Below are 23687 nucleotides of genomic sequence, written 5' to 3'. Positions count from 1 at the left end.
AATGAAGCTAGACTAAACTAGCTATTTCATACACGGGCCAAATATTGTATAATACTATGCACATCCAAGTTCAAAGCTTTCAAAATCAACACACATTAATGTAACAGAGCAGACATTTCTTTAAAAGGTTAATTTAAGGGCTAATACACCCTTGGGGAAAGGAGAGAGAACAGAGATTACTAATAGAGTGCGGGGTGCTTCAGGCTGATAGGGCTGTCTTATGCTTTCTTTGGGGGAGAAGGAAATCTGTGAAGTGTCTCGAGCATTAAACCAGGATGGGTTGGTTAGTATTTAGCAACATGATAGGAAGCAACTGGTTTTAAAGATTAAAATCTCTAGAGAAATGATTCCAAAAGATACAATATTAAGATAAATTATTAATAATTAATGCTAAAAATAAATACAGCCCAATGCCCATATAAAATCTGCACCAATAAAACAGAGGCTATTTAACATATTTTACTTTGCATACAGTGATTTAGGTTTTGTAGGCTTTAAAAACAGTTTTCAAATACTGCAGTATAGTAGGGCAGTAAGCTACGGAGAGTAATTCACTATTAGACATAAAGAATGATTTCAAAAGACATTGAAAGTATTATACCAAGATTTTGGAAGGAATGTTTCCTTTCACTGGACAAAAATGTTTAAGAACTACGACCCATACTAAACTGAGCGGCGGTATGCAGGAGTTTGCAGAATATATACCCAACTTTAACAGTTATCAGAAATTAGCAACAACAATAGCTGAGATTGTTCTGGTTCTACTTTATTGTGAAACATTTTAGCTACTGCATATATAACTACATAAAAATTCATAGAAATTTAAATTCAGCTCTTCCTCAGCTACCTAGAACTCAGTACACTCTAGTGTCTTATGTGCTACGTACACTTTTAAAAATAAAAACTCTCTTCTCAGTTTGCTCATAATATACTTCAAGTTAAAATTCAAATTTTTAAACTTACCATTCCCAGACTCTTAAACTCTTGTCATCAGATGTACTCACAAACCTCCTATTTTCATCCACAAACACAATGGTGTTGACAGCTCCCAAATGCCTATCGTATTCCTGCACAATCTCACCACTTCGAATATCCCACTACAAATAAAAAAATGTCAGAATAAGACCTTGTTTTTCACTAAATATCATAATTTTTAGAGGAAGAGATATTAAGTAGACATACCTGCACAATTTTCTTATCTGACATTCCTGCAACAAAGAGATTTTGTTTATCTTCATCAGGATTGAACTTGACACAATAAGGAACCTTCCTGTTTGTGAATCTTGAAATACATTGCCCTGCAACAGACAAGCCATTCATAGCGCGTCAGATTGGAAGTTCTATGGGCTGATTAGTTCTTTGCAGATATTGATAAAAATTTTACTTTTACTTTACTAACAGCAGGAAATACTTGTTTTAAAGCCTTTGAGAGGATTAGAGGGTAGAATTTACCCTGCTCTTTGATTATACTTTCTTTCATGTTTGCACGCACCTGTATAAACACATACAAACTGTTCCATACCTTTACTACAGCTTTGCAAACAATATAACTGCTCAGTCCCCTGTATGTCATCAGGACATATCAAAGACATCAGGACTGGTCAGGGTATTGCAAGGTGACCACTGTCTTTGCATAGCATCACCTCCTTAGGATCAGAGGTCTTCTTGACAAGAGACTTAAACTCGGGCAAGAATTCCTCAATCCTAAATCTAGAAAAGAGTAACAGTAATCCAACTGCAAAACAAACCACTGACCTCTTCTCATAGCCTCAGCCATAAATACCCTGATTACGTGTTATCCATAACTTACAGGAGCCTGTTTTAATCCAAAAGCTCAATGTATTTTTCAGGTGTCTAAATAACTGAGTTCAGACTCAAGTCTGGAGAATTTGACTTATACCTTTCTGGCTGTCACCTGCATGAGACTAGCAGCACTGCTAACTAAGAAAGCGAATGTCTTTTTCAAACATGGAAACTTCCTGTCTTAGGAACAGACTTAAGTTTAAAAGAATATTGACAAAAATCTATCCTGTATCTTTTTAGCTTAAGAAACTATTTGGAGCAGAATGTTACAGAGCATCTCCCATGCAGTTCTGTGAGAGCATCAGACCTACCCTCCATTCCCTATACCAGCAACTCAATTTCCACCATCTTTTATTATTTGGAGTGCTCTTCAAGTTCAGGTTAACCAAAAGATCAAGTGAAATAATTCTTCTAAATTAAGCATGTTTAGGTCTAAAGTGTAATTTCATTACTTATATTTACAGGCATAAAATTAAACATGCAATTAACTGATTTGGTAAAATTTTGTCTTTTTGCTGGAAATTGTTCTAGCATTACAAGTAACTGTCAAACTTCTCAGATAAAAGGGTATATGAAATACAGGTATATAGGTAGTGTCAATTGCACCATTACAGATAACAACAAAGCATTTAGGAAAAAAAGACACTTCATCCTGTAAACATCCTAAACACTGAACTGCAAGATGATAATACTTGGATGATAATAAGGATAATTGGACACAACCTGACTGACTGATAATATATCTTGATATTTACTTTTAATTAAACATAGTGCCAAATAACAGCATCTACAAATACAAGCCTACCTGTTTCAGTGTCCCAGAGTTTAAGATAGCGGTCATATGCAGCACTGAGAAACCGAGTGCCAGCATTATTAAAACAGATGTCTCGGACAGCTTTACTGTGTCCTACAAGATAAAAAAAATGCAATAAACTTTTATCCATTCATGCTTAGAATGAATGGGGTTTTTTTTTTTTTAACATTTTAACATTTTTTTTAACATTTAACAAGTTAAATGCTCAAGTCTTTAACAATGCAAAGAGAACAAGGAAATCGCTTATTGAAGCTCTTCATGAACACTAGTAAAAAATGATTCAAGTGAGAAAGAAAAAGTAACTCCTAAAGAATGATGAGAATAAAACCTCAAAATCCCCACACCTCTAAAGCACTGGAGAGAGAAACAATAGCATTGCACAGAACCAACCGCTGTGCATCATTCATAAATTTATATAAAAGCAGAACTTTAAGTACTGTTGGCTTCAAAGATTGTTCTGGTCACAGTTAAGAGCTGCAAGAGAAGTTTAGAACACTGTAATAAATGTCAACATCTAATGAAAAAGAGGAGACACAAACACTATGGGAGATACATTTAAAGGAGAAACATTTAAAATTAGGAAACAGGTACAAATGGGAAATATTAGATCAGAAAATTAAGAATGTTTTCATCTAGTGTTAACCTTGTTACCACTCAGCCCCAATACTTTCATCTGACCACTGCATCAGACTTGTAGGAGATCTCTTTAGTTTAAAATATTGACATGGTAACTTAAATATAACAAAATAGCAGGTGAATCTGGTTGATAAGGACCTTTTGAGAAAAACAGTCAAACTGTTCAGAAAGAGCAGTCTATTGAGAGAACCTTTTGAGCCATCATCTTTGCCGCACTGCTGTCATCAGAAATATTAGGTGAAAAAAAAAAAAAGACTTCTTTGTTGTTACTCAACATATATTCACTCAGTGTTCTCAAAATGTTCCCATTTCAAAAGGAGAATCAGCTGCTTTTGTTCTGCATTCAAGGCTGCTAAGAAGTTTGTATTTCTCTCTCTCAGCTATCTGCTTTAAAAAGCACCTGTTACATGAACAAAGACAGAACCTGAACCTAAAAAAAAAATTCCCATGCTTTTGCACTAGAAACTCAGCACAGAAGAGACCACCTATTTAAGATCATCAGACCACAAGATGCCCTCACTGCATAAACACAGAGGCTGCTGTTCTCAACATGAAGATGGGGCAATTTAATGTCACAATTTTGCTTTTGGAAAGGAGTCTTGCATAAAGTATTGATGACTGCAGTACACTCATATCTTGTTTTAAGGATCATAAGGTGTTATACATCAACATTAAATTGCTTGGAATAATGACAAAGGTTCACTAAAAACTTGCACCTTTTTCAGTTCTTATTGCCAAGATTGTACTAAATACCATTTGTCTTGGATGCCTACGAGTCCTCTCTATGGTAAATTACTAAGCTAATCTAAATCATATCCTTCCATGAAGTTGTTTTAAACATACATCAGTTTAAAAAAAAAAAAAAAAGAGTATTACCAATAAATGTTCGTAGACATCTTCGATCACCATATACTTCCCACAGCTTGGGAAAAAAAGAAGGGATGGGGAGAAAAGATGTCAATTGTTAAACAATAATGATGCTGAAATTAAGTGCAAACATATATGGCAACATCTTTTAAGAAATTAATTACAAACATGTGACATCTACTGATTAATCACACCTATCTACCCAGGAATTCACGAGAATGCTCTGTCACCTTCTTGTTAGCAACACCCCCTTAAAATAACTAAAAACCCCATACCATATTCCAACTTTAAAGCCCTAAGGTTTTGCTAGTTAAAAAAAAATTAAAATATCAGCTTTCTAATATGATGTATGTCAGACTAAAATGAGATTAGTTCAAGACCACAAATGCTTCAGTAAAACACTTCAGCAGCAACGTATTGCTAGCTCTAAAACTAGGCTTCACAGAAAATGAATTATTATAATAACAAAGGCAATAACCTGAGGGACTTGTGACCATCTAAATGCTATTATTAAATGATTAACACTGTTCTAACACCCACAGTCTTGTGTATTATTTCTATCTTTGTTCCAACAAATTTGTAATTTAAAAATCAAGTGAGAAAAATAAAAGTAACACAGACAAAAGGTACTTGGTAGAAGTACCAAATATTTAAGTATTCTAAAATGCACTGTCTGTATTCAATGATGACATAAAACATATACATGAAAACAGAAAAATAACTCACCTTAATTTTGCAATCCATAGAGCAAGACAACAATATATGCCCAGAGAGAGGAAACAATCTAACTGCACTGACACCCTGTAAATAAGGATATAATTAAACAGTAAGTGGAGCATCTAGCTATTTCCTCAGTTCGCTTGCCCTCTTTTCTAAACAAAAAGCTAATGCTTATCTTCATAAAATATACACATACTGTATCTTGAAAAGAAATAACCTACTGACATTCCATTTTAGAAATAGCAATGCATTTTGAATAACTGTTATTGGCAACAAATTGTTTCACTTCAACAGCTGTATATATACCCTCCTTCAACACTCACACCATTACTGTGGTAAACACAGCAAAGAAATACAAATTGTCAGTTTGGGCGACCATTTCTGTGTAACAAGCCCTTTCAGGTGGGGCAGGTGAGGAAGTTTTCCACAAAAAAAAAAATTTCTGGCCAGCCCCATTTCTTATTTATACTACCAGTGGCTTCTGCCCACTGAACTCAGATTCCCTGGGCACAGCATCTTCCCATCTATCTGTATTTCAGGTACTCCTTGCAGAGGAAGTCCAAAGAACTGCGAAGTACTCATGGTTTATGTCCCTTCTTTCCATTTCATGTCAATTACTCTATTCATATTCCATCCAGTTCTTCCCACCCCTGGTTGGAGCTGGATGCTTTATCCTCCCTATTATTGTCTACTTATATCCCCCAGCTTTTCTAGATTTGTCAGCCAATCTTTCTTTTGCTTCTCTCATCAATATCATTATTCATCTCATCTTTGAAGGAAAAAGCTATTTTATGCATCAGTCTGTTCTAATAGGATAATAAGCAGGGGAGTGACTAGAGCTTTGGGGAGGAGATGTTATTCTGGAAGGCACTGATAGTTGCAGCTACAAGCTCTTTGATGCAGCAATCATTGAAGAAGAGTTCAGAGCTGTGACTAACTAAAAAAGGGTAAAAGCTAAAAGTATTCTGTGTCCTCCTTTCTTCCATCTTTCAGATATCATTAAGGTGCTGTCCATTGCAAAACAGCATATTCCCTCAAGCAATACTGAAAATTAGAGACAAAAGAAGCAGGAAATTGAGTATAGGCTTTACAAATCTGATCAGTGAAACACTTTTTAAATACCAAAATTATGTATATAGTTAATGGACTCTGGCACAAGCAGAAACTGTAAATGTTAAGTAGCATCATCAAAGAAAACTCTTAACAAGGCAGATGTCTCAAAGGTAATAGCTGTATTTGGGAATCCTGTAATGCTGATGCATCAATAATCACAAAACCTGTGTAACTTTTCATAAATTTGATATGAAATAGCCCTTAAGTACTTTTACTATTAAAAAAAAAAAAGCTTTTTCAGGGATCTCTAGAATTAGCCTCTTATTCATGTGGTAGTTTGGGAAATAACTCCAAATCCCACAGAAGTCACTGACTAATATTTGTCCCTTTAAAGGAGGTCAGTATGTTAATGAAAAAGTATATGCAGGTAAGCAACTGCATTTGAGCAGGCAAACACCTTGTGTGAGCACGTAATGCAACCCATTACATGCATAATGTGGTAAAGACGAAAATACTTCTTCCTTCTACTGATTCTTCAGTTTTATAGAAGTTACTAGCTTCAGACACAAAGTGAAGTGGGTTTTTATGATACATGCTGACAAACACAACTTCCTACCTTTGTATGTCCAGACCACACATGGATTTGTTTCTTTGGAAGATAGCACTTCTCAGGTGGCACTGTAGACCGGAGATTAACTCCAACATCTTGAGGGACATGAAGATAAGATCTCCCCTGATAGTCATACATTTCCTTAACTGAAAAGGTAAACACAGAATTCTGAGAATCCAAGAGCCTGTATTTTAAGAGGTTATAATCCTCGAAAAGCTCAACAGCCACATACAATTAAGTTTTTTCTCAACACAGCTGCTCTGCTGTGAAGTGGCAAAGGGGGAACCCAACTTAATCAGACACAGATGTGGAATCTTATTTGACATCAGTTGAGCTCAAATTAAGTAATTTCAGCAAAATCTGCTTGGAATCTGATAATCTGAACATTAAGACAATCTTCCCCCTACACATCTTACTCATCATCAAACAGCAAGAGAGTTCCTCTGGCCAACAAGGGTTTGCTTACACTAACTCTACACGGATTATAATGTGCAACTCTAACCCTGGCATATGCTTGCAATTCACATTCCAGCCAGCTCCGTGCTGTGTCAGTCACGTCAACAGAATTACAAACCAGAGGAAAAAAAAAAAAAGATCCATTTGGCCAGTATGAACCAATATGGGTCAGCAGTAGCCAACAGCTGCACTTTAACTAAATTGAGGAAGTGATTGGACAGTCAGACATGCACGGATGCATTCTGCATGGAAATGGATATTTCAGAGTCGACTTGTGTTAGATAGCCATGATGTTAAGCTGTGCACCGATTAAATTAACTTCTCAGTTTCTGGGACACTGTTATGGCAGTTTTGGTTGTGCAAGTGACCTCCTGCAGAGTATCAATGTTTACAGATGTCTACAAAATGGTGTATTTCTGGAACGTTTGTGTTTGCGAAGATTAAAGTTTATCTTGTAAGGTCTTTCACTGTGAAACTTCAGGTAGAGACCATGAAAAGTTGGATACAAAATATTCTATAGGAGGCTCAATAGCTAAAATTTCAGATTTGTTATGCTCGTCACTAGTCAATAAATACTGTCATGATCTACTACACATAAACAGAATGAAGTACTAATGTTAGCAACACATATGTCATAGCCACTTCTTCTTTAATGCATACAAGAAAAGATGCTCCAGCTTGTGCGTGTGAGCCTGGCTGTAGAAAGTGGTAAACAAAGAGAGACTTGGTTTACCTAACTATCTGTGCCAAGCAATATAAGGCAGGACTGTTTTGCATGCAGAGAGTTGAAATAACAGTTTCCAAAAATCACTTAATTTTACTTACTTACCAAACCATTTTCTTTGAAGGTACTGCATGCTATAGACTTCCATAGGGTAATTATTTCATACACAATTATTCATAGTATGACAGCAAGAACATTTACATTAAGAATTGAGGAAGTATAAAGTCCAAGTGATTTTCTAAATTGTATGTAAGCCATAACTCAAAGCACTACCTGCTGATGAAAGTACTGACACATAAAACTGCAGTAATTCTGAAGCTGAAACTAAGCCAAAAACATAACTTCAAAATGTTTGCTCTGTAAAATAGGAAAGGGATAAGTGCATCTAGTACCACTAAAAATAAATAAATAAAACCAATACCCTGAAATATGACATTTCCACACTGCTCTTCACAGTATGAAGTGGAATTAGTCCAAGTTTATCTCTTTCCCTGTCCTTTATGCTTATGCCTGTGAGCGCTATTATCTCCAATACAGAAACATCAAGGTGCCTCAGCAAAACTGCTGAGGCTGTCTGCCATCCTTACTAATTAACACAGCAGGCAAGAAAACACTGTGAGCAAGAAAATGAGAACAGGCAGGAAGATGCTATTACCATGTAATATAGTCTTCTCCTCTCCAGGTTTATCATCTTCTAGTTTTCCTCTCTTCTGCCTCTTAGCTGTTATTTCATCCAACTCTTTCTGTTCTTCCTGGAAAAATAAAACATGATCTTGACTTTTAAAAATTCAGCATTCAGAATCATGTAACAAAATCCAGAACTGCACTACCATTTACTTACTAATACGAACATATTTATTTGCTAAATGAGATTAGAAATATTTCTGAGCATCAATAAAGAGAATACCTTTATCAAAACCAGAATAATTTAAAAAGCTATGTACACTGAAAAGAATTAAATATTATCTTTTTATTCATAGACTACAGCTAAGCATCACTGACTGAACAAGAAGGATGTTGGTTTGTTGGGGAGCATTTTTTTTGGGGGGGGGAGTAACTGTTTTTCTGTTTGTTTTCTTCTTTTTTAAACAAGTTTTACTTTCAGTTATTTTCAAGCTGCTTCTGTTCATAAACATCTTTTAATCAGACTCTATACACTACACACAGATAAAATTAATTGTATTTCCAAACAGTCTTGCAAATAATTGAATGCACAATATTTGGACATATCACCTGAAATGTTTCTATCACCCTAAAGCACAGCATGGATCTTCTGCTTGGAAAAACTACTAGTGCAGCTGGATCTCTGTTAAAACCACTGCAACGTACTAACAATTTGTATCGTGTTAAAGCAGTACTTACTTCTGATGGTTTGGCTACTTCTTTTTCATCAACATACTTTGCCCATGGTCCCAGAAAACCATCAATATTAGATGCATCATTCTCCTTGAACTTCTTCCTTTTTTCAATTTTCCTTTGTCCTGTTTCAAACACTGTTAAACCTGAAGAAAGAAACAATACGCTGTCTAGCTGCTAACACAGAATACAACATCATAGGTCACATCATAGTCAGTTTTAAAAGAAAAAAACACCACCACCACTCCTTCCAATACACACAGCAAAACGGAAAAAGCATTTGAGCAAAACTGGCCAAAGCATTGCTAACTTTTCTAACTATGAACACTGCTAACTATGTACAGTTACAGAGGAACCATTTAAACTGTGTGTCGTGGTTTGTTAGAGTATTTAAGCATGCATGTACCCATGCATTTTTAACAGTAAGTCTGCAGACTGCATGAACACATCAATTTTCATACTCTAAATAGTGCAGTCATTGAAAGAGTAGAGTCCTAACAATTGGCTTCTGATCCCCCTCACCTCTCTCAGTTTCTAAAAAAAACCCCAAATCCAAAATAAGACAAGTCTCCCAAAACCCCAACCACAACTGGGTACTTTAGTAAAAAAATCATAGAATCATAGAATGGTTTGGGCTGGAAGGGACCTCTAATGGTCATCTAGTCCAACCCTCCTGCAATAAGCAGGGACATCTTCAACTAGATCAGGTTTCTCAGAGCCTTGTCCACCCTGACCTTGAATGTTTCCAGGGATGGGGCCTCCACTACCTCTCTGGGCAACCTGTTCCAGTGTTTCACCACCCTCATCATAAAAAACTTCTTCCTTATACCTAGTCTGAATCTACCCTCTTTTAGCTTAAAACCATTATTCCTTGTCCTATTGCTACAATTCCTATTAAAAAGTCTGTCCCTGTTGACACTGTCATCTACCTCCAACCACTATCTTGTTCTTTCATATAAATGCTAGCTTTTCACAAATGCTGTGCCCTCAGAATTCCATTTGTCAAAACCATTAAACAATATTTTTTTTCCCTCCCATATCTATAAAGTTAAAAAAATATTAAAGTAATGACTTAATTGTATTTACAACCTTCTGAAAAACTTTTATGTGCAATTTTCAAACAATGTTTTCCTACAGCATCGGTAATACTCATCTAGTGCAAAGGAGCCAAAAAGAGCTTTGTATAAGCAAGGGGAAATAGGCAATGTAAAAATTAAAGTAGTGATCATATGAAGGAAATGTACATTAATGAAGAGTTTTCTTAAAATAAATAATTAAAATTCCATTATGAAAAGTTTTTTTTTTAATTTTTGAAATGATTTAATCTTAGCCATTTCTGTCTAATGTCTGTAGCTGCTATACCAAAATAAGTCTATTTTCTTTATCCTATTTTGGAAGGAAAGAGTGAAATAACCTTGGATATATTCTGTGGAAGAGGACACAGAAATAAAGAACCTTTGTATACACATGTGAATAAGATGTTAGACAAAGACATGCAAGCGAAAGCATAACTGTAAAGTTTACATAGGTACAATTTTCCAATGCAAATAAGTCACTGAGTGTTAAATATCTTTATCAAAGTATTAATTACAAACCCCACACCTCTGGTAGTCAATCCTCCTAGTGACACCCTATGCCTTTACCATTTGGCAACCTTCCAATGGTTTTTCTTTCCAAATAACCCAAACAGCTTAACTCTGCTAAGCAGAGATAACATGTAATTCCCAACGGAATGCTAGAGGTTGCATACAGAGTGATCAGTTTGCTACCAAGTAGCACAGCTAAGGTGATTAGCCCAAGATACAAGTATCCTAATGCAGACATATGACAATTTTAGCTAAGACAGAATTTAAGAGGACCAAAAAGTTCTGTTTCAAATATACAGATCAATTCTATTCATGTAATAGCACATGGTAGTTTCATATTACAAATCCTAATTTGAAATTTGACATTATGATAGCCTGAAATATTTGCTACTTCAGGAAAATAAAGCCCCTCAATATCTCTCTTCCCCTCGTCACATTACAACTGCAACACATCCTCATTTATTGTGTCTTTGGACATGGGCAATTCCTTCCTTTGCTGATACCTATTCCATTTTTAGTGAGGAATAAACGGAAACAGTCATCAGTTGCAAGTCATTTATATGAGATTCTGAATTATTTACCTTGATTTTTTTCAGCTTCTTCTACAGAACCAATATATTTGGTAGCAACTTCAGGGTTATCTATAGAGGGATCTAATGCATAACCTAAAACAAGAGCAGAAATAAGATACTGTTATTTCAAGCTTTTTAGTTTTGTACAACTTTTATTACTCTGCCCCTCCCCCCCAATTTTTTCCCGTTGGCTCTCAAGGAGCTAGGATGAGGAAGGGCTGATACTTTGAAATCCACTTTTCACTTGGCCTGAGTATTAAGTTTACTACGAAGTAGTACCATGAAGCCCTTGAGTATGCATTGCTGCCAGAATGCTTAAATTTGCACAAGATAGAGAAGGCAAATAAATAAAATAGGCAACAGTTAACATAAGACACAAAGGGAGGGTAGTCACAGGAAGCAAAGTCCCAGAATCTTTCTGGTGGGAAGGGACCTCAGGAGGCCCCTGGACCAATAGCCTGCTCCAAGCGAAGTCAACACTGAATTCAGACCAGTTTGCTGTAATGCAAACATTAGACTTTGAAATGCCACAGCAACCTCTTCTTCTTGTAACATGGCATAAGGAAAAGACTACCTCAAAATCTTATGTTAGCGACACGTGATTTTAAACAGATGCTGCTTTAGTTCAGGGCACTGTTCCTTGGTTTGCGAAGCCAGTAAGTCACACTGAAACCAGCCTCTTGCTGCTGCACACAGAGAGCCCTCTGGTTTCAACAGCAGCCTCTGGCCCCGCAGCCCCCTGCCCTGCCCACTACCTCGGCTGGGTCAAGGTGAGTGCTACTCATCTCTGGCAGTCCTGGGGATGGCAGCAGCTGGAAGGGAGAGGGCAGAGATGGAGAAAAAATGAAAGCATGAAGTTTTCTTCGGTTTTGTGCATATTCTATCTCCCCCAGCAGAAATTATTTCATCCTCCTCCTGCCAGAGTTGGGAAAGCTTGTTCCTTCAACTTGAAAGCAGTTGCTTTAACTAATGTGGATGGTATCAGAAGCAGCAGCAATGGCCTTTAATTTTTAAAAGAATTCAGTATTCACATCATCATTTCCTGATTACAGCTATTGAGTCTCGTTAAAGAAAAAAAAACCAAAACCAAAACTGCTGCATTTACTCTTATAAATAATTTATAAAATGTACCAGCATTTCATAGATATTCAGGATATTTACAAATTTTTGAAATTGAGGTTCTCATTTTAGTATGCATATCTTACAGTTTTTCTCCATTTCTCCTGAAGTGGATAGCATGATCTTATGAGAATTAGATAGACAAATCCATCTAGTTTCCAAGGAACAGGTGCACTGAACAGTTACTGACCACCATGGCTTTTTTTTTTGGGAAAGACTGCACCCTGGTGGACATATCACCAATTTTTATTAAATATTATTCAAGTGACAAAATGTCCCTTGAGGACCCAATGAGAATTTCTCCATATCAGGAAGGGAAAAAAAAAGAAAAAAAAGCAATGAAGATATTAAACCATCGGTAAAAGTAATCACACACACAAAATCAAAGAAATCCTACAGCATACAATCTAATTCTTTTTTTGTTGATTGACAGAGAGAATCATGAACAGTGGGAGATTACCCAGTCCACGCCAGAGACCAATGACCCATAAAAGTACTTGGGTGCATACAAGCTGAGAACTATCAACACCATCCCAATAGCCAAAGGAGATCATCTCCCCAAACGTTTCTCAGAAGATGGTCCAGTTCATTTCTTTTTAGATGTTGGAAAAAAAAAATTATTGAAATTAGTAGAAGAGCCATTCCAAGAAGACAGTAGGTGTTCCCATACAAATAGAGCAATCAACCTGCAGACCAACTCTCAAGCTTCAAACATTGGTAAGACCCAATCATGGAATAACATATGCCCAGATGCTCCACGAGTATGATATAGGGAGAGAAATATATACCAATGCCCTCTTAAGAAATATAAATTCCCACTATACCTAAACAAACAACAAAAAAATTATTCTAGACTATTATTAGGATTTACTTCCATGAATAACCAAACTGAGCAGACACTGCAATTAGACTTTCACTAATTTAACTGCCTGCTTTTATTAAGCCACTATTTCAATGAGTTCTTTTCCATGCTATAAGGTTTCTGTTAACAGCAGAGAGATATTACTTTGGATTTATGTCAAAATCAATACAGTGGTTTATTTGTCCTCCAACTGTATTGACACAGTCTCTGGGACTCTATTTGCTCGGTACTTGTAAAAGAGGGACAGTATTCTAATGAATAGGGCCCCCGGGCCAAGCACAGCTTCCCGTGGAAGTGGAGACTTCTTATAGCTGGGTTGAATTTGGTCCAGCATCATTCTCATAGAAAAGCTCTGAACAATTTCTACTTTCTAGTGGACATGTGAAAGAGAATCTTTTCTTTCTGGCTGGGACTCCTAAACGCAGCTGCAAGAGACAGCTTGCTTTTATCCTACTCAGCTGGTATGCCATATAATGTGCCCTGACTTCTATGTCTCCTTCAGTTTTATTTAGGAGGTAAGATAATTCATGCCATGTTTTAGCAAGGAAAGGTACAATTCCACCTACATCCATAATTTCAGTGCACCTGAAAATGTTTGGTTAAATAATCAGACTTTGATGTGCATTCCAGAAAGACAGCTAATTAAAGTATGTTTACACCGTACTGTGTAATGCACCATACAGAGACCCAAGGTAGCTCAGGTATGCGGAAAAATACAGCTGAACTACCCCATTCTGACTGCACTGGCCTCTCTGCAGAATCAAAGTAATCAGAGAATAAAGTGCCTACAATTGTAAGAGGTAACAGTGACTGTAGGTGTTGCATGTAACATGAGTAGATGAAAAAAATCAGAAGTGCTATTTCCAAGTCAGAGTTATTTTAAGCTCCTAAAATATCAGTCTTACTGATTAAGTAATCCTGTTATAACCAAGTTACTGAATACTCATAAAGAGCTGAGATTCATGGACAGAAGACTGTTTCTTATTAAAAAGGACATTAATATCTTGTGAAGGAGAGCTTTTAAAGTACTAAATGCTGCATGAATGAAGCAGTCCACTTCTGGGATGAGTACTGGTGCTGAAATAGCTATGAAATTATTTTTCTACCATATTCATGAACAGTTTGTGTGCAGCATGTAAAAAATAATCCGTAATTCTGCTTCACACTGAAAATTTATATATGCCCACATAATTAAGGAAAGTATATTGCCTTTTTTTAAAACGATGCTCAAAAGGGAATTTTCAGGAAAAGAGACTGCTTCTGCTGAGGGTACAAATACAGAAGAATAGACAAGTGCTTGTATTTCAGGACTTCCTAGTCTTTTTAGCCATGCTCCAAGGACTACAACATTGGAAAAATAATGCTAGTTAAGCTTTTGGCCATTTACATCATAATAGCTTGTGAAAAGAAATTTGTTTTTCTAGAGAGAAAGCCTTCTCTTTAATAGCTGAAATTATATAAGAAGATTGCCCTACATCAATGGATTCAAAATAGGGTAGATTACCTATGACTGCAGATGCAAAACAGGTTACCAATTAAAAAAGGTCAGAATCTCACAGAGTAACTATTAATGGCTTTCCATCAAACCAGGAGAGGATCTTATACGAGATTATTAAATGGCCTGCCTGGAATATTTTATTCAACATTTTTATGGATCATGCCATCAGCGAAGGATCACATAGCTGTAAAACCTGCAGCTGACACCAAAGACAAGTGTGAAATATTTCGCTTCAGCAAAGACATGCTGAATGACAAATACCAAAAAAAGAGGAAATAACTGATTAGGTACAGGGGGGAAAAAAATATAGGCCGCAAGGGTAGTGGTGTTGATACACTTACCAAGACTATCTGACACTAATGAGAAACAAAAAGAAAGAAGAAACCTGAGATTTATTGCAAATGAAAAACTATCTAAAACATGGAACAGCACTGGCAAGGCCTAATCTAGATTGGTGTTGACAAGTTTCAAGCAATGTATTTTAAAGAAAATTTTAGATAAAAATTGAGAGTAACAAGAATGATAAAACATTGGGGGTGGCGGAAAGGCCTAGAAAAGACTGAAGAAACATGCTTGTCAGTCTAAAGAGAGATGAAGGACAGAAGGCAAAACTGATGGACCCAAAGGTAGTTTCAATATGCGAAACATTAGAGACAACAACGACCCATGGCTTGATAGGGCTGCTGAAGGGAATATGAGAAATAGTTTAGATTTGCAGTGCAGAAGGTTCAGGGTGGCATCAATAAAATCTCAACTATTACACTCGTGAAAAAACTACAACTACAATATTTATGTAGATTTTAAACCCATGCAAAATAGTATAAAAATAGAAACGACCATGACACAATTCTAACTCAAGAGATCTGACTAGATCACTGGTTTCAAGCTGTTGTCTGTGGATACAGGACCTGAATATCCCCCAACTCCTTCTGGGGAGCCTGAAAGCCAAGAGAAGCAGGTTTGCGTTCACAATAACACGAGTTCACAACCTCTTGGGGGTCAGGGACAAAATGACAGCTTAAGAATCCAGCGTTGGGGGCGGGGGGCACGAAAGGAGAATGAGTAGAGCAGCCTAAGATTTGGCTTTTCCTTTTGTGTATTATATGCCTGAACTACAATGTTTTGTATCCTAAAGAATACAGACAGCAGCAGATATCTGACTACTTCCACATGCTGGTATCACAGAGACATTCTTGATGAAGAAGCTAAGGTCTAGTTGATCTGTCAAAGATCTGAGGTTTGCATCTGGCATGCTCTTCCTCAGTTTTCCATGGACTGAGGGACAGTACAAAAGCAACTCAATTAAGCTATGGTATTTTTGAATTTGTATAAAATACATTCTGGAAGGGCAGGTCATTCTCAAGAGGTTGTTTACTGCAAAGAGAAGCTGCAGATCTTAACCCTAATGTGGAAAACACCTCCAGTGCCTGTGTCAGCTTCGCCTTTCCAAACTCCTGGAATGAATGGAACCTTATTGAGATGGGTAGGTCTCATCTAGATTTAAAAGGTTGTTTGTACTGAGAAGGTTCAAAGAGTGCTTTTTGATGAAATAGTTGGGGATAGCCAATAGTTGAAGAAAAATAAGCAATTTGGACTGACACGCAATCTTAAAAAAGCCATATCCTTAAGCAAAAGGTAGCAGAGAAATCTGAAACCTCAGATAACAGGGATAGCACAGAATCCTATCTAAACTGCGGGCAGGGAAATGAAAACCCAAGCATGTATACAAAATGGCAGAGCCTAAAAATAATACATAGTGAAACTGGAATGTCTTGTTTTAAATTCATAAACTAATGTAATTGGTAGGACAATACTGACATAATTGGATAGAATACACTCTTTACCAGGTAGAAAGAATACAGAAATAAGATGGTCATACCAGTGGGGAAAAACATATGCTACAGAAAGCTTAAAGACAAATCAGATTAACAAGTTAAGAGCGTTAACAAGCATTAAAGGATCCTTTGGATTGAAATTCCAGGTTTAAGTAGTGGTGAGTACAGTTGCCAGGTCTCCCTTACTGACTGTTCAGCCAGAGATGCAATAACCATGAAATGATAACAGAGATTAAACAGGTGCTAGGGAAAGAAGCACAGTAATAATGACATATTTTAGTCACCTCCTTGTAGCAGACTGTGCAAATCTCACACCAAGATGTGATGAAAACAGCGTTTTTACACAATGTACTTGTACCATGAAGCAGTCGTGTTAGAGACTGACATGAAAGAAAGCCAACTGAGCAGCGCAGGAAACTTGATTTTAAGACATTTTTTTCTAAGGATACACATTTTAACAATGACCATAATGCAGTATAAATCAACATTGTTGAGGAAGCAAAGCAAGCCGTAAAAACATTTACTACAATGATCTCAATCTCAAAACAGGACGGCTATATTAAGTAAAGAAGATTTTAAAAAGGAACAAAAAGTGAGCACCAAAGGGTAAAGCCTCTTCCAAATGCAGGGACACTTCAAAGATACCATGTAGGAGAAAAAGAACTAATGCCTGCCAGCTATTAAAAGAAGACTTTAAAGAGACCAGAAGGAAGTGAGCACAGCTGAACAGTATGTAAAGAGAAACTATTAGAAATAAGGAACTAATCTTCAAAGAGCTGAAGTTGCATCCAAATGTGAAAAATACAAAGAACCAAACTCTAGCAGACAAAGTAAAGACTACAGTAAGGTACCCCCCCCCACCCCCCCACCCCCAAGCGAGGAGCAAATCACATAAGGTATAAAAACCAACACTTGTCCTTTGTCAAAAACTGCAGGGGCAGAAAGCATACCAGACAGCATGTAGGCCAACAGATGATCAAGGAATGAAAAGAGAGCATCAGTGAGGTTTTTTTTTAAACACATGATCATTATGGAGGAGCTTAGGTAGAGTCTCCTGTGCCAGAACCTTTCTTTATGGGTAATGTGACAAAATATCTACCTCAAAGTGAAATGTCAGGAGACTAAAGAGTCAAATAAGTGGTAACAAAACACCGGGACCGCATGGTAGTCATCCAAGAGATCTAAAGCTGAACCACAGTGCAAAAACTTGCCTAATATCACCTCAATATGACAGAAATGAAACATATCAAATACGATGCCAACTTTCAAAAGATGCTTCAGAGGCGATCTGGGGAACTACAGGTCAACCAGCCAGACATTTGTATGGTTAGAAGTTTCAAGCACTAGAAACTATAATAAAGAAAACAACAAGTAGGCACTTGGATGAGCATTATATATTGCAGCAGAGCAAACACAGCTTTCTGTACAGGTAAATTACAATGACAAAACCTCCAGAATATTTCTGAGGTGACAATCATGTGAATGAGCAAAGCTTGGTTGATGTTGGATACCTTTACGAAACCGAGGTAGACTGATTACAGGGTGCCTCAAAGACACTTTAAAAAAACCCCATGGTCAATTGATTAAAAGTTATTAAGACACTGGCAAGAATAAATGGTTGGTTTCCACAGCACAGGAAAGTTGCTGGTGGATCCATGCTCAGGCCCGTGCTGTTCAACATATTGATAAATGACCTGGAAAAAGGGAGCAAGTAGCTTTTACAAAATTACTCACAGTTGTAGAGAAAAACGCAATGTTAAGAATTCTTAGAAACTGAAGGGAAAAAGCCTCTCACTTTATTAAGCCACAGAACAAATTCACAGTGAGATTACATGTTAAACGCTATGCACAGCTTCACTGTTCATCTTGGGAATGATACAGTGGAACTAGCAGAGATAGGCACTTCCATAGGCATGGAAAAGCTGCAACAGAGGAACAAGAAGATTGACCTGATCTTTTCAGGTGGAAAAAAAGCAGACTGAAATGAAGTTATGGCCAAGATCTATAAAATAAGGCATGACACAGAAATGGTGACTGAGAAATGACTGCTCATTGTGTCTTCCAACAGAAGAGGGTATGGGATATCAAGTCAAACTAGAAGGCTGTTAAGTTCCACAAGTTCAAAACAGAGGTAATTCCTCACACAAGGTGCTGGTAAGCTGCAGAACTGCCTGCAATAGGTTACTATGTACACAGAAAAATTATATGGGTTCAAGAAGCAGCTGGACAAATTTGTCAAGAATAAAAACCAAGCAAAACCGATAAATTCATTGAAAATTAATACATATAGAGACATTGCCCTTGGTTGAGAGATTGCATATTGAAAAAAAGTATTCAGATGTATCACTATTCACTTGCTTCTTTCTTCTTCTCCTCACTAGGTACCCATTGCTGCCTACCTGTCTAATAGGATAAAGGACTGGAAGGACCCTCAGTCAATGACAGCATGGATGTTCTGAGCTATCGAAGCATCACAAGGAAAAAGTACTTTGACAGTAAATATTTACTGCAAGAGAAGTAGATGAGAAAGACTGTTTGCCAAAAAATACTTGGGTTTCGTTTGTGATTAATATATAGCTTTCTCACTGAAATATGTATTCACTTTCAAGATGATCTATAAAGCTTTTTTTTTTTTTTTTAAAGACTCTGCAGCAGTTGAGCTGTTTTGGATACATTATCTCATTTACCACCCTCTCTGTCTTGTACCACACTCATCCTTCATTTATAGCCACTGCTTATCTACATGCTAAGCACTGCAGATTTGTTTGAGACCTCCTGCCTTAGCACAATGGTGCTAAACAGCCTAACAAAGGCCAGAGGTCTCAAGATCTGCAGCTTTTAATTAAGAGGTTTACTCTCTGTTCTTCCAATACGTTATGACTTAGTCATTAAAAACACATATGACTTAGATTTATGCCTAGCAATTATACTTATGTTTTTATACTTGATCTTTTCTGAGAAGATATTTATTACCTCCTTCCAAATGGAAAAGAGAATATTGAATTTTTTAATAGACAACTTTTTGACAGCTTAAAGGAGTGCTGTTTTTAACACACCTAGTGAGCCAGGATATCATGCTCATTTACTGCATCTTCTAGCTTGAACTTCAGCTTCTCAGTGCTTGTTCTTGCAGTTTAAATTGCCTATCTCAGTCTTTTCATAGCTCCATCTTCACTGTACCCAGATCATTTTCTATTGAACATTTCTAGAAAGCTGAATACGATAGTTGCACAGTTGCCAATGTTATCAGTCTTAAAAATGTATTTTTATACTCTCTTGTAATACAGCTTTCAAGGCAGTTGCTGTACACTGAGGATATAAACCAATAGCAGGAGCTTTGAGTAGACTTACTAGTTCTATCTTTCCCCCAAACTAAACTCCACAAACAAAAACACCCCAAACCAAACACTATATGCCTACAGACCCTTTTTTCCAATATCTGTTTTACACACACACAAAAATGCACAACCCACACAATTCAACATTTAATTTCACAGAACAAAATCTAATCTGTCTATTCAGATCCTGAACAGGCTCCTACCTGCACTGCCTGTCAAGTTCTAACATCAAAATTGCAGTCAAGTAAGTTAAAGTTATGCTATGGAACTAGACATCCATTTCTTAATATTGGCATTTTGCTTATATTCCACATCCTAACAACTCAGTGAAAAGTATGTATTAGCTAAAGCTGTGTAAAAGAAAAGAACCTGTCTTAAATATATTTCAATTTTTAACATTTACAAGAAAACCTCTAATAAAACCCAAATACAAAGAGAAACTAAGGATGTTATAGTCTCTCATTTTAGGTAATTTTTTCTTCCAGGTTTCACTGTAATACATGGCTCCCACAGATGTTAGCAATAAAGTCCCAATCTCGTCCATCACAGAATGCAGCAAGTTAATTCACGCATGCATAAAGCCCTAATGAATTTAAGGGGACTCGTGTGTAGGGAGGTGATTTTGAGGCATGACAGTTTGCAGGGAGTAGTATTTTCAATGTAAATACAAATAAAGACAGACACAAGTCTGTTGTGAAAAAAGTTCAGTGTTGTGACACTAAGCTTACACAGGAAGTATCAGAACTTGCCTAATAGACTGAATTTTCAGATGAAGTATCACTTTATATTCTTCAAAGATTCATATTTGCAAGACAAGCACTTGCAGTCAAGTTTAAAACAGAAATGAAAGCTTACAATGAAACACAGAAGAAAAATTAACCACTGTTATATGTAAATACATGGCAGTTTTGTTCTTTCAAATGCGTCCGAAAGAATGCTTAGAATCCATAGCCTTTCCACATTTTCCCTATTAAAAACCCCCATTTTTCTTATGAGCCATAAAAAGTCTATTTGAAGCTCAGGCCTCTCCAAAATGCAAATGTTTCATTTTTCAAATGTAACTATTTACAAGTGAAAAGTTCTTCAAGATAAGAAAGCAGCAACTATAGTGACCAGCAATATAGAGTTCTTTGGGTCTATCTTTGCTAAGAATATTTTAGTAATGTATTCCAACTTTCTTCGATTCCTGTTCATTTAGCTTGTATCTAGAGGCAACCACTCTGAAGAATGTGACAACTCAGTAAGGCTTCCTTTTGGTTTTGAGAGAGCTACCTCTAGTTAGAATCACATGAAAGAATCTATTTGCATAACAGATCTACAGTTATTTGTCATATTAAAAGTGTGAAATTTTGATTTGTGTTTTCTACACTGATGCAACTAATGGAAGGATTAATTAAGAGGGGTTTCGTAGGAGGTCATACACTTGATTACAGTTTCAAAGGGAATTACAAAATGAGATTTCCCTAATCAATACCATGATCTCCAGTCATATGGATGCTCATCCAAAGACCTATCCCCATTTTAGTAAGTCTGTTAAAAAGCAATTTACAGAACTTGCAGTCCTATTCACTGTTGTATAGAGAACAACTTATTTTGTCCAACCTGGGCATAATAAAGGTGGAGGTGAATTCCACTGTTAAGAACTTACCATAGGTTGCAAATGTTCTTCTTTGTTGTTCAAACATGAAATCATTGATGTGAGCTGGTTCTGCATATCCAGAAAGCATATTTCTAGGTGCAGCCATTTGCTGAGTCCTAAATGGGTTTTCTGGTCCGAACTACATCAACAATGTTAAAAGATATCAGAATTACTAATTTCTTATTTATGTGTGTATACTTTTTCAGGAAAAAAAACACAGGAAAAAAAAAAGAGTTTTCAAAAACTGTAACACAAAATCACTTCAACTTTATATTTATGACTACTGAATAAGCTTCTTAGTCTGTTATTTTCCACAGTGATCGCTTACACAGTTGCTTTGAACAGCCTGCTTCATGATTGAACTTTCTAGCCTGTATTACTGGTACAGAGGACAAATCAATATCAAACACTTGACACAAACCACTGCATTCAGTATGTGATCGGTACAAGCATTCAAAAGACAAAACCACAACATACTGTTCCTTGTAAGGGGGAGATATCAAGAAAGAGATATCAGGTCCTACTAAACTCGTGTACTTAATATGGAAAGTACACTGCCAACAATACTTTAGTGAATTTAAAAAGCAGCTGGGGACTTGTGGTATTATTTCAGGAAATACACTTATGAAACTCTCCCTTGCTTTTCTGCTTGCAAGATGACAAATGCCAGTCTTCCTGACCATACCATGGTTAGGGAAAAGAACAGTGAATACAAACAAATGCAATACACTGAGACTAATATCAAACTAAATTTATTTGTAACCTTTATGCTTGTCAGCCATATTTACGGACACCTGAGACTGTCCCACATTAGGCTTCCCTAACTAAAACACTTACACAAGGTAACACTGTAGTAAGTTTAAATCAGTATTTTTGCTCACACACTTCATGGCTTTGGTATGTTGCAAAATGCAAGCTTGCTATGAAAAGGCCCATTTATGTGGTTCCACAAAAGGTTTTCTAAACATAAAGCATAACTAATGTAGAAGTTTCAGATTGCAGCCTTTGTCTACCTAAAATGCTAACCCCTGGTCTAACAGAAGACAAACTATACAAAGAAGTTAAATACTGAAAAAAGTTAAATGCTTGAACAGCTATTTTTATCTTTCAGATAGCCTGTAAGTTATAATAAAATAGAAAGTGCTTCACATGGCACCAGGCAGTCCAAATTCAGCCTAAAATGTTTTTTCACTAAACACATTTAGCATAGCTTAAGTTACTAAAATACTTAACGGTGATGTGAATAGTTATACTGAATGTACTTGGATTTTAATTTTAAATCCTCCTTGTAGAAGCCATATACCTGCAAGACTTACAACCATTCATTTTGTTCTAAGTAGCACAATAAGTAAATAGCAAAAATGTGAAAATAGTAAGAGACTACTTTAATGCAGTTCATGTTTTGCTCAGCATCTTTATAATGCTATTTTCCTATCTTGATTTTTAATTTCCATAGCTATAATTCTGACAGACTTTAAGATTCTTCTTAGAACAGCTTTATGCAGAATATTAAAATTCAAGCATTAAAAATACCAACACACCTGTGTAGAATATTTTTTCAATTTGACTAAACTAGATTCCAAAATACAGTAAGCATCCAAAGAAGATGTGTCTTATATGAATTTCACATGAGATTTATAGAACCTCTACCCTTTAAGCCAAAGGCATTTCTGCTCTAAAGATCAATATTGCTTCTTACCTCAGGTGCAAACATAGTATCGTAAGTGGGATTGTATTGAACTTCCTTGATAGCAGGATCAAGGTGAACTCCTGTTTCCACATCTTCCTGAAATAAAACAGCCATATTAATAAACCTTTTTTCACATACAGACTTTTAAATATATGACATTACCCCACTTCAGACCAAATTAGGGCTATAGTTCAAGTTGACACTTTCAGCACTATGAAAGGAGAAGAGTAGCTTGGCCAGTTTCTATTTTTAAAAAAATATTGATTGCAAAACCAATGTCAGGCCCTTACTGAGAAGATACACATGGAATTTTGCATGTGTATTATTACTTTTTTTAAAGACTTCATGCACACATTTTAAAAACAGTAGCAAGATTGGAGGCAAGCTTTTTCTTTTTGAGGATGTTTGAAAGCCAGACCTTGTTAAGAGCAGCCAAGTAAAATGGTCACCATAAAAGTACGAAAACTACAGTTCTACAAAAGGTAGGAGGCAGAAGTCACAAGTAACTG

General features: G+C 36.4%; 1 protein-coding gene across 1 annotated transcript in view; it reads right to left on the bottom strand.

The window, feature by feature from the left end:
- CDC40 (cell division cycle 40) overlaps positions 1–23687 on the bottom strand; it is a 44061-nt gene that overhangs the window by 8521 nt on the left and 11853 nt on the right. The window contains exons 2-12 of the mRNA XM_075498555.1: positions 23188–23274; positions 21498–21627; positions 11207–11290; positions 9046–9185; positions 8339–8435; positions 6510–6649; positions 4847–4921; positions 4130–4175; positions 2609–2710; positions 1183–1298; positions 964–1097 (exon numbers count right to left, since the gene is read on the bottom strand). Coding sequence (XP_075354670.1) covers positions 964–1097; positions 1183–1298; positions 2609–2710; positions 4130–4175; positions 4847–4921; positions 6510–6649; positions 8339–8435; positions 9046–9185; positions 11207–11290; positions 21498–21627; positions 23188–23274 — 1151 coding nt within the window. The remainder of the gene's footprint in view (positions 1–963; positions 1098–1182; positions 1299–2608; positions 2711–4129; positions 4176–4846; positions 4922–6509; positions 6650–8338; positions 8436–9045; positions 9186–11206; positions 11291–21497; positions 21628–23187; positions 23275–23687) is intronic.

Source organism: Mycteria americana, chromosome 3 (genome assembly GCF_035582795.1).
Source record: "Mycteria americana isolate JAX WOST 10 ecotype Jacksonville Zoo and Gardens chromosome 3, USCA_MyAme_1.0, whole genome shotgun sequence".
NCBI classification, from domain to species: domain Eukaryota; kingdom Metazoa; phylum Chordata; class Aves; order Ciconiiformes; family Ciconiidae; genus Mycteria; species Mycteria americana.
This window is presented reverse-complemented; position numbering and strand designations above follow the sequence as displayed.